The sequence below is a fragment of the Atractosteus spatula genome, assembly GCF_055471065.1.
Source record: "Atractosteus spatula isolate fAtrSpa1 chromosome 10 unlocalized genomic scaffold, fAtrSpa1.hap1 SUPER_10_unloc_1, whole genome shotgun sequence".
Taxonomy (NCBI): domain Eukaryota; kingdom Metazoa; phylum Chordata; class Actinopteri; order Semionotiformes; family Lepisosteidae; genus Atractosteus; species Atractosteus spatula.
In genome coordinates this window covers 2,250,755-2,261,993 of record NW_028296612.1, presented here as the reverse complement: position 1 = coordinate 2,261,993, position 11,239 = coordinate 2,250,755, and the positions used below count along the sequence as shown (strand labels likewise).

Below are 11,239 nucleotides of genomic sequence, written 5' to 3'. Positions count from 1 at the left end.
ATAGGATTTCCTGTTGTCAGATGGAAATTGTAACTCATGCAGGTGTGTGTGTGAGAGAGAAAGAGAAAGAGAAAGGTGAGGTCTACTGTCTGGACACTCCAGTACATCAACACTGCACTGAGAGAGAGAGAGGGGTTCACACAGACACACTGACTGGACACTCCAGTACATGAACACTGCACTGAGAGAGAGAGGGGTTCATACAGACACACTGACTGGACACTCCAGTGCATGAACACTGCACTGAGAGAGAGAGGGGTTCATACAGACACACTGACTGGACACTCCAGGACATGAACACTGCACTGAGAGAGAGAGGGGTTCACACAGACACACTGACTGGACACTCCAGTACATGAACACTGCACTGAGAGAGAGAGGGGTTCATACAGACACCCTGACTGACTGGACACTCCAGCACATGAACACTGCACTGAGAGAGAGAGGGGGGTCAATACAGACAGCAGTGGGCTGTCATGAGAAAGACAGAACTTCCTCTTTAAGCAGCAGCAGCTCAGAGGCACTTGTGAAACCAAACAGGAAGTGTGCACACAGGAGACTATTTATTTTGTGATTGAGAGAGGAAAGGGGCATTATCAGAGAAGCTAACCAGCTGAATCGACACTCCGGCGCTACAGACTTTCCCAGCTGGCCGGCGGGTTGGGACTGTGGGGGCCTGCGATGATGGGGTGCTCGTCTCTCCTTCTGTCCGTGCTCTGTGTGTGCGCCGGGACCGGGCTGAGCTACGACCGAGGTGAGAGCTGTGGTTCTCGCTGTCTGGATGTGTGTCTCCGTCTCGCAGGACACCAGTCCATCACAGGACACACACACTCACACACCCTGGACAGGACAGCAGTCCATCACAGGACACACACACGCACACCCTGGACAGGACAGCAGTCCATCACAGGACACACACACACTCACACACCCTGGACAGGACACCAGTCCATCACAGGACACACACACACTCACACACCCTGGACAGGACAGCAGTCCATCACAGGACACACACACACACACTCACACACCCTGGACAGGACACCAGTCCATCACAGGACACACACACACACACACACACACACTCACACACCCTGGACAGGACACCAGTCCATCACAGGACACACACACACACACTCACACACCCTGGACAGGACACCAGTCCATCACAGGACACACACACACACACTCACACACCCTGGACAGGACACCAGTCCATCACAGGACACACACACACACTCACACACCCTGGACAGGACACCAGTCCATCACAGGACACACACACACACACTCACACACCCTGGACAGGACACCAGTCCATCACAGGACACACACACACACACCCTGGACAGGACACCAGTCCATCACAGGACACACACACACACACACACACACACACACACACTCACACACCCTGGACAGGACACCAGTCCACCACACTAACCCACGAAATCACACACAATCACAGAAGATCAGTGCGTTTGTGCGCAGAGCTCCAGTTGAGAGGTATTTGACACTCGGACCCCCGTCTTCACTGCAGAGGAAGTGATACACAGGGCAGGGAAGTAAAAAGCAAAGTGTCATAGTTTCGTGGTCTTGTAGCGGTAGACAACGCTGGCGCAGAGAGGCCAGCCGGAAACCGCGGAGGGCTGCTTGACGTCAGCTTCCCAGCAGACAGAAACAAGGGGTGCCCACCCCCCCACCTTTTTTAAGAACACCCTCCCCCATTCTTTGGATCAGTTTGAAACGCTGATCAGTTAATGGGTTCAGGCCAGGTGTTTCGATCCAGTCGTGATTAGAAACAAAACCTGATTTTTCGCTTCAACCACCAGGGCTGGGCAGCTTGTTCCCCTCCCCCACCACCCTCTGTGTACAGAAGAGCCTCCTGTCCTGACTGGAGGAGCTCACCCAGCTGTGTCTGGAGAGAAGCCAGGGTATCGGCTTCAACCACAGGGCTGGGCAGCTTGTTCCCCACCCCCGCCACCCTCTGTGTACAGAAGAGCCTCCTGTCCTGACCGGAGGAGCTCACCCAGCTGTGTCCGCTCCTTCTTCTCTTCAGGCGTCTCGAAGGTCTACACATCGGTGGGCGAGAGGGTGTTCCTGCGCTGTGGGGACCCCCAGGTCGCCATGGAGACTGTGCGGGCCAAGTGGGGGTTCGCCGCCGGGGGGAGCGGCGCCCCCGCCGTGCCGCTGGCCCCCGAGAGCCGGCGGGACGTGAAGCCGGACGGGACGCTGGTGATCCGGGACGTCCGGCCCGAGGACGTGGGGCGGTACTGCTGTGGTGCCTGCTCCAGGCCCGGGACCGACCTGCTGCTGCTGTCCGGTGAGTCCGGAGCACGCTGGACTGGGGCTGGACTGGGTTTATACTGAGGCTGGACTGGGTTTATACTGGGGCTGGACTGGGGCTGGACTGGGTTTATACTGAGTTTATACTGGGGCTGGACTGGGGCTGGACTGAGGCTGGACTGAGGCTGGACTGGGTTTATACTGGGTTTATACTGGGGCTGGACTGGGGCTGGACTGGGTTTATACTGAGTTTATACTGGGGCTGGACTGGGGCTGGACTGGGTTTATACTGGGTTTATACTGGGTTTATACTGGGGCTGGACTGGGGCTGGACTGGGTTTATAATGAGTTTGGACTGGGGCTGGACTGGGTTTATACTGGGGCTGTGACAGCGCTGTACTGGGTTTATACTGGGGCTGCTTTGGGGCTGGACTAGGTTTATACTGGGGCTGTACTGGGTTTATACTGAGTTTGGACTGGGGCTGGACTGGGGCTGGACTGGGTTTATACTGGGTTTATACTGGGGCTGGACTGGGGCTGGACTGGGTTTATAATGAGTTTGGACTGGGGCTGGACTGGGTTTATACTGGGGCTGTGACAGCGCTGTACTGGGTTTATACTGGGGCTGCTCTGAGGCTGGACTGGGTTTATACTGGGGCTGTACTGGGTTTATACTGAGTTTGTACTGGGGCTGGACTGGGACTGTACGGGGGCTGGACTGGGTTTATACTGGGTTTATACTGGGACTGGACTGGGTTTATACTGGGGCTGCTCTGGGGCTGGACTGGGTTTATATGGGGATGTACTAGCACTGTACTGGGGCTGTACTGGTTTTATTCTGGGGCTGTACTGGCACTGTACTGGGTTTATACTGGGTTTATACTGGGGCTGCACCAGTGGTGTGCTGAGGCTGTACTGGGTTTGTACTGGAGATGTGCTGGGGATGTACTGGTTTCGTACTGGGGCTGTACTGGCACTGTACTGGGTTTATACTGGGGCTGTTCAAGCGCTGTGCTGGGACTGTGCTGAGGCTGTACTGGGTTTATACTAGGGCTGTACCAGCGCTGTGTACCAGCTGGGGCTGTGCTGGGTTTATACTGGGGCTGTGCTGGGTTTGTACTGGGGCTGTGCTGGCCCTGATCTCACGGGGTCCCCTCCTCTGTGTGCAGTGTCGGCAGACCCCCCGGACCCCGCCCCCGAGGACATAGCGGTCGTGACCTGCGAGCTGAGGTGCCCAGCGGACTGCGGCCCCTACGCCCTGACCATGAACGTCTCCGGCCAGGCGCAGCTCCTCTCCGCTCACGGGTACCCCCTGCAGCACGTCCTGAGCCCCGGCAGGGCGGGCCGGCGGCAGGACTTCCAGTGCCAGCTGGAGGTCGAGGGGAGGGTCCGGGCTGCCGCCTCCCTGGGGCTGCAGGTGCAGAACCGGACAGGTAACCAAGCACCGCCCCCCCGCGACTCTCCCGAGAACTGCCCGTCTGGTACCGGTTTAGGCAGCGTAGGTTTTAAGAAAGGGGGGGAGACGAGTTTATCCAGAGAAGTGCAGTCATCGAGACCAGTAGAGTCCCCCCCTGATGGTGTCATACCACTCCCACTGTGGGGGGCGGGCCTAGCCCAGAGCCACTCCCAGTGTGGGCCTGTCCGATGCAGAGTCACCCCTCGCTGTGGGCCTGTCCGATGCAGAGTCACCCCTCCCTGCGGGCCTGTCCGATGCAGAGTCACCCCTCGCTGTGGGCCTGTCCGATGCAGAGTCACCCCTCACTCTGTGGGCCTGTCCGATGCAGAGTCACCCCTCACTGTGGGCCTGTCCGATGCAGAGTCACCCCTCACTGTGGGCCTGTCCGATGCAGAGTCACCCCTCGCTGTGGGCCTGTCTGATGCAGAGTCACCCCTCACTCTGTGGGCCTGTCTGATGCAGAGTCACCCCTCGCTGTGGGCCTGTCTGATGCAGAGTCACCCCTCACTCTGTGGGCCTGTCCGATGCAGAGTCACCCCTCACTGTGGGCCTGTCCGATGCAGAGTCACTGTGGGCCTGTCCGATGCAGAGTCACCCCTCGCTGTGGGCCTGTCCGATGCAGAGTCACTGTGGGCCTGTCCGATGCAGAGTCACCCCTCGCTGTGGGCCTGTCCGATGCAGAGCCACTCCCAGTGTGGGCCTGTCTGATGCAGAGTCACCCCTCGCTGTGGGCCTGTCCGATGCAGAGTCACCCCTCGCTGTGGGCCTGTCCGATGCAGAGTCACCCCTCGCTGTGGGCCTGTCCGATGCAGAGGCACCCCTCCCTGTGGGCCTGTCCGATGCAGAGTCACCCCTCGCTGTGGGCCTGTCCGATGCAGAGTCACCCCTCACTCTGTGGGCCTGTCCGATGCAGAGTCACCCCTCACTCTGTGGGCCTGTCCGATGCAGAGTCACCCCTCACTCTGTGGGCCTGTCCGATGCAGAGTCACCCCTTACTCTGTGGGCCTGTCCGATGCAGAGTCACCCCTCGCTGTGGGCCTGTCCGATGCAGAGCCACTCCCAGTGTGGGCCTGTCTGATGCAGAGTCACCCCTCACTGTGGGCCTGTCCGATGCAGAGTCACCCCTCCCTGCGGGCCTGTCCGATGCAGAGTCACCCCTCGCTGTGGGCCTGTCCGATGCAGAGTCACCCCTCACTCTGTGGGCCTGTCCGATGCAGAGTCACCCCTCACTCTGTGGGCCTGTCCGATGCAGAGTCACCCCTCACTGTGGGCCTGTCCGATGCAGAGTCACCCCTCACTGTGGGCCTGTCCGATGCAGAGTCACCCCTCGCTGTGGGCCTGTCTGATGCAGAGTCACCCCTCACTCTGTGGGCCTGTCTGATGCAGAGTCACCCCTCGCTGTGGGCCTGTCTGATGCAGAGTCACCCCTCACTCTGTGGGCCTGTCCGATGCAGAGTCACCCCTCACTGTGGGCCTGTCCGATGCAGAGTCACTGTGGGCCTGTCCGATGCAGAGTCACCCCTCGCTGTGGGCCTGTCCGATGCAGAGTCACTGTGGGCCTGTCCGATGCAGAGTCACCCCTCGCTGTGGGCCTGTCCGATGCAGAGCCACTCCCAGTGTGGGCCTGTCTGATGCAGAGTCACCCCTCGCTGTGGGCCTGTCCGATGCAGAGTCACCCCTCGCTGTGGGCCTGTCCGATGCAGAGTCACCCCTCGCTGTGGGCCTGTCCGATGCAGAGTCACCCCTCCCTGTGGGCCTGTCCGATGCAGAGTCACCCCTCACTCTGTGGGCCTGTCCGATGCAGAGTCACCCCTCACTCTGTGGGCCTGTCCGATGCAGAGTCACCCCTTACTCTGTGGGCCTGTCCGATGCAGAGTCACCCCTCGCTGTGGGCCTGTCCGATGCAGAGCCACTCCCAGTGTGGGCCTGTCTGATGCAGAGTCACCCCTCACTGTGGGCCTGTCCGATGCAGAGTCACCCCTCACTGTGGGCCTGTCCGATGCAGAGTCACCCCTCACTGTGGGCCTGTCCGATGCAGAGTCACCCCTCACTCTGTGGGCCTGTCCGATGCAGAGTCACCCCTCGCTGTGGGCCTGTCCGATGCAGAGTCACTGTGGGCCTGTCCGATGCAGAGTCACCCCTCACTGTGGGCCTGTCCGATGCAGTGTCACCTCTCGCTGTGGGCCTGTCCGATGCAGAGTCACTGTGGGCCTGTCCGATGCAGAGTCACCCCTCACTGTGGGCCTGTCCGATGCAGTGTCACCCCTCGCTGTGAGCCTGTCCGATGCAGAGTCACCCCTCACTGTGAGCCTGTCCGATGCAGAGTCACCCCTCGCTGTGGGCCTGTCCGATGCAGAGTCACCCCTCGCTGTGGGCCTGTCCGATGCAGAGTCACCCCTCCCTGTGGGCCTGTCCGATGCAGAGTCACCCCTCCCTGTGGGCCTGTCCGATGCAGAGTCACCCCTCACTCTGTGGGCCTGTCCGATGCAGAGTCACCCCTCACTGTGGGCCTGTCCGATGCAGAGTCACCCCTCACTGTGGTGGGCCTGTCCGATGCAGAGTCACCCCTTACTCTGTGGGCCTGTCCGATGCAGAGTCACCCCTCACTCTGTGGGCCTGTCCGATGCAGAGTCACCCCTCACTGTGGGCCTGTCCGATGCAGAGTCACCCCTCGCTGTGGGCCTGTCCGATGCAGAGCCACTCCCAGTGTGGGCCTGTCCGATGCAGAGTCACCCCTCACTGTGGGCCTGTCCGATGCAGAGTCACCCCTCACTGTGGGCCTGTCCGATGCAGAGTCACACCTCACTCTGTGGGCCTGTCCGATGCAGAGTCACCCCTTACTCTGTGGGCCTGTCCGATGCAGAGTCACCCCTCACTGTGGGCCTGTCCGATGCAGAGTCACCCCTCGCTGTGGGCCTGTCCGATGCAGAGTCACTGTGCGCCTGTCCGATGCAGAGTCACCCCTCACTGTGGGCCTGTCCGATGCAGAGTCACCCCTCACTCTGTGGGCCTGTCCGATGCAGAGTCACCCCTCACTCTGTGGGCCTGTCCGATGCAGAGTCACCCCTCGCTGTGGGCCTGTCCGATGCAGAGTCACTGTGGGCCTGTCCGATGCAGAGTCACTGTGGGCCTGTCCGATGCAGAGTCACCCCTCACTGTGGGCCTGTCCGATGCAGTGTCACCTCTCGCTGTGGGCCTGTCCGATGCAGAGTCACTGTGAGCCTGTCCGATGCAGTGTCACCCCTCGCTGTGAGCCTGTCCGATGCAGAGTCACCCCTCGCTGTGGGCCTGTCCGATGCAGAGTCACCCCTCGCTGTGGGCCTGTCCGATGCAGAGTCACCCCTCACTCTGTGGGCCTGTCCGATGCAGAGTCACCCCTCACTGTGGGCCTGTCCGATGCAGAGTCACCCCTCACTGTGGTGGGCCTGTCCGATGCAGAGTCACCCCTTACTCTGTGGGCCTGTCCGATGCAGAGTCACCCCTCACTCTGTGGGCCTGTCCGATGCAGAGTCACCCCTTACTCTGTGGGCCTGTCCGATGCAGAGTCACCCCTCACTGTGGGCCTGTCCGATGCAGAGTCACCCCTCGCTGTGGGCCTGTCCGATGCAGAGCCACTCCCAGTGTGGGCCTGTCCGATGCAGAGTCACCCCTCACTGTGGGCCTGTCCGATGCAGAGTCACACCTCACTCTGTGGGCCTGTCCGATGCAGAGTCACCCCTCACTCTGTGGGCCTGTCCGATGCAGAGTCACCCCTCGCTGTGGGCCTGTCCGATGCAGAGTCACCCCTCACTCTGTGGGCCTGTCTGATGCAGAGTCACCCCTCACTCTGTGGGCCTGTCCGATGCAGAGTCACCCCTCACTGTGGTGGGCCTGTCCGATGCAGAGTCACCCCTTACTCTGTGGGCCTGTCCGATGCAGAGTCACCCCTTACTCTGTGGGCCTGTCCGATGCAGAGTCACCCCTCACTGTGGGCCTGTCCGATGCAGAGTCACCCCTTACTCTGTGGGCCTGTCCGATGCAGAGTCACCCCTCACTGTGGGCCTGTCCGATGCAGAGTCACCCCTCGCTGTGGGCCTGTCCGATGCAGAGTCACTGTGCGCCTGTCCGATGCAGAGTCACCCCTCACTGTGGGCCTGTCCGATGCAGAGTCACCCCTCACTCTGTGGGCCTGTCCGATGCAGAGTCACCCCTCACTCTGTGGGCCTGTCCGATGCAGAGTCACCCCTCGCTGTGGGCCTGTCCGATGCGGAGTCACCCCTCGCTGTGGGCCTGTCCGATGCAGAGTCACTGTGGGCCTGTCCGATGCAGAGTCACTGTGGGCCTGTCCGATGCAGAGTCACCCCTCACTGTGGGCCTGTCCGATGCAGAGTCACACCTCACTCTGTGGGCCTGTCCGATGCAGAGTCACCCCTCACTCTGTGGGCCTGTCCGATGCAGAGTCACCCCTCGCTGTGGGCCTGTCCGATGCAGAGTCACCCCTCACTCTGTGGGCCTGTCCGATGCAGAGTCACCCCTCACTGTGGGCCTGTCCGATGCAGTGTCACCTCTCGCTGTGGGCCTGTCCGATGCAGAGTCACCCCTTACTCTGTGGGCCTGTCCGATGCAGAGTCACTGTGAGCCTGTCCGATGCAGTGTCACCCCTCGCTGTGAGCCTGTCCGATGCAGAGTCACCCCTCACTGTGAGCCTGTCCGATGCAGAGTCACCCCTCGCTGTGGGCCTGTCCGATGCAGAGTCACCCCTCACTGTGGGTGTCCCTGGTACAACATCATTCCTACTGTGGAATGAATGCCCGACTTGGTCAGATCATTGCATCGCATTTGTTGTTCGAGGTCAGTGAAGACGAAGGGAGATCTGCTTGCAGACGACAAAACGTCCTGTAGTGTTCTCTGTCCGTGGAAAGGACCAAAGATTTTGGAAGAAGTAGGGCCGTTTCACACAGGCAAGGTTGGCAGTTAACAAGGGTTTACAAGGCGCTTGTGGCCCCAGGTAATCAAATCAAAGTTTATTTATCAAATGCACAGTAGTTGGAGAGATCCTTCTGATATTAAATTCATTGCTTGTACAGACAACGTAAGCCTTTCATTGTTTCAGATTCCAGGTTACGGCAACCCAACTGGAGAAACACAGGAGTGGCTGCAGGTAAGAACCAGCGATCTAGGTCAGGATTCTCATGTCCTGGTCCTGGAGGGGTTAGTGTGTGTGTCTGCAGAGTCTCCAGGGGTCTTTAAAGCAGGGCTGTCCAGTCCTGGTCATGGAGGGGTCAGTGTGTGTGTGTGTGTCTGCAGAGTCTCCAGGGGTCTTTAAAGCAGGGCTGTCCAGTCCTGGTCCTGGAGGGGTCAGTGTGTGTGTGTGTCTGCAGAGTCTCCAGGGGTCTTTAAAGCAGGGCTGTCCAGTCCTGGTCCTGGAGGGGTCAGTGTGTGTGTGTGTGTGTCCGCAGAGTCTCCAGGGGTCTTGAAAGCAGGGCTGTCCAGTCCTGGTCCTGGAGGGGTCAGTGTGTGTGTGTCTGCAGAGTCTCCAGGGGTCCAAGACACATGGAGAATCTGCAGACAGCCCTGTGTTTGAAGCCGCTACCCTGGCTCCTCTCCAGACACAGCTGGGTGAGCTCCTCCAGTCAGGACAGGAGGCTCTTCTGTACACAGAGGGTGGTGGGGGTGGGGAACAAGCTGCCCAGTCCGTGTGGTTGAAACCGATACCCTGGCTTCTCTCCAGACACAGCTGGGTGAGCTCCTCCAGTCAGGACAGGAGGCTCTACTGTACACAGAGAGGGGTGGGGGTGGGGAACAAGCTGCCCAGCCCTGTGGTTGAAGCCGATACCCTGGCTCCTCTCCAGACACAGCTGGGTGGGCTCCTGCAGCTCAAACTGTCTGGCTCACAGGCTGGATCTCCCCTCTGCTCCAGGTGTCCCCAGGGCGGCGGTGACGCTGCTGTTGCCCGCGGTCGCTGTGGTGCTGCTGGGATAGACCCGCCAGCCCGGAGACGGGGCTCCCAGTCCTGATCCTGTAGGCGATGTTGGCGGGGGGGACAACCCCTCCCTCTTCTGATCTGTGCTGCTGCCGCCAGACTCTTCATCGCGACCGTCATCGTCGTCAACTGATTTCGGGTTTCTCCTCCCTCGCTCTCAGCTGTTAAAGAAAGCCGATCGGCAGTTGCTGTGGGTGCGAACCCTGTGCCTGTGGGGATGTCTTGTCTGGCTGAGGCCTGTGACTGGACTGACTCACTCTGTGGGTTTATCTAGTAAAGGGTCATACCCACTGTGTGTGTGTGTCCCGTCTCTCTGTGGGTGTGCCCGACGCGGTGCCCCTCCCAGTTGTGGGTGTGCCCGACGCGGTGCCCCTCCCAGTTGTGGGTGTGCCCGACGCGGTGCTCCTCCCAGTTGTGGGTGTGTCCGACGCGGTGCCCCTCCCAGTTGTGGGTGTGCCCGACGCGGTGCCCTCCCAGTTGTGGGTGTGCCTGACGCGGTGCCCCTCCCAGTTGTGGGTGTGTCCGATGCGGTGCCCCTCCCAGTTGTGGGTGTGTCCAACGCGGTGCTCCTCCCAGTTGTGGGTGTGCCCGACGCGGTGCCCTCCCAGTTGTGGGTGTGTCCGACGCGGTGCCCCTCCCAGTTGTAGGTGTGTCCGACGCGGTGCCCCTCCCAGTTTTGGGTGTGTCCGACGCGGTGCCCCCCCCCCATTGTGGGTGTGTCTAGTTTCGCAGGTGCGTCTAATATTCCCACGGTGAGTATGTCTAATATAGTGTTACTCCCGCTGTGTCTAATACAGTGTGGCTTCCTCTCAGAAAGTTGGATGGGATCCTACCCCTCCTACCCCAGCACCACAGGAAGTGTCCCAGCTAGTTGTATCTCTGTAAGTTACAGCGATACTGCCGTAAAAGGACAAGGACGCTCTACAAAGGGAGGTGGTAACAGTACGGTCTTACTCACTATCACTTATCTGCAGTCGCAGTCAAGCATCATTCAGAATCCCAACCAGCCCGGCCACAGACTGCTCTCCCCCTGTGCTCTGGCAGGCAGTACTGTTCCAGTAAAGCACTGACCACTGGGCTTAACGACAGCTTCTACCCCACAGCTGTGTGAATTATTAACAGCTGCTCATCTCTGCCCTCTGCTCTTACGGGCTATCGCATATCTCTTGTCCTGTGGCTTTTATTATTATGACCAGCAGTGGTATTCCTCACACCTATATAGCACATTCCTGGACCCTCCACTCAGAGCTCTTCCCAGGTCAGGGGGATCCCCTCCAGCCCCCCCACCCAGTGTGCAGCCCCCACCTGGATGATGCTCCAGTCCGCTCAGCACACAGCAGCTCTCAGTGGGGAGGAGAGCAGAGGGATGGAGCCAGTTCAGAGAGGGGGGGTGATTAGGAGGCCATGATGGGTCAAGACCAAGGGGGGGAATTAGGCCAGGACACTGGGGTAACACCCCTACTCTTCTCCAGAAACACCCCGGGATTGTTAATGAGCACAGAGAGTCGGTTTTACGTCTCATCTGAAGGACGGCG

The 11,239-nt window shown here is 59.9% G+C and overlaps 1 protein-coding gene across 1 annotated transcript; it reads left to right on the top strand.

Annotated features, from left to right (window-relative positions):
- Positions 1-579: 579 nt before the first annotated feature.
- On the top strand, positions 580-9,993 carry LOC148813399 (uncharacterized). Its single transcript, XM_088908188.1, has 5 exons — positions 580-754; positions 2,060-2,323; positions 3,456-3,719; positions 8,835-8,882; positions 9,642-9,993. The coding sequence occupies exons 1-5, from the start codon at positions 682-684 to the stop codon at positions 9,701-9,703; spliced, it is 711 nt and encodes a 236-aa protein (XP_088764314.1). The 5' UTR covers positions 580-681; the 3' UTR covers positions 9,704-9,993.
- The last annotated feature ends 1,246 nt before the right edge of the window (positions 9,994-11,239 follow it).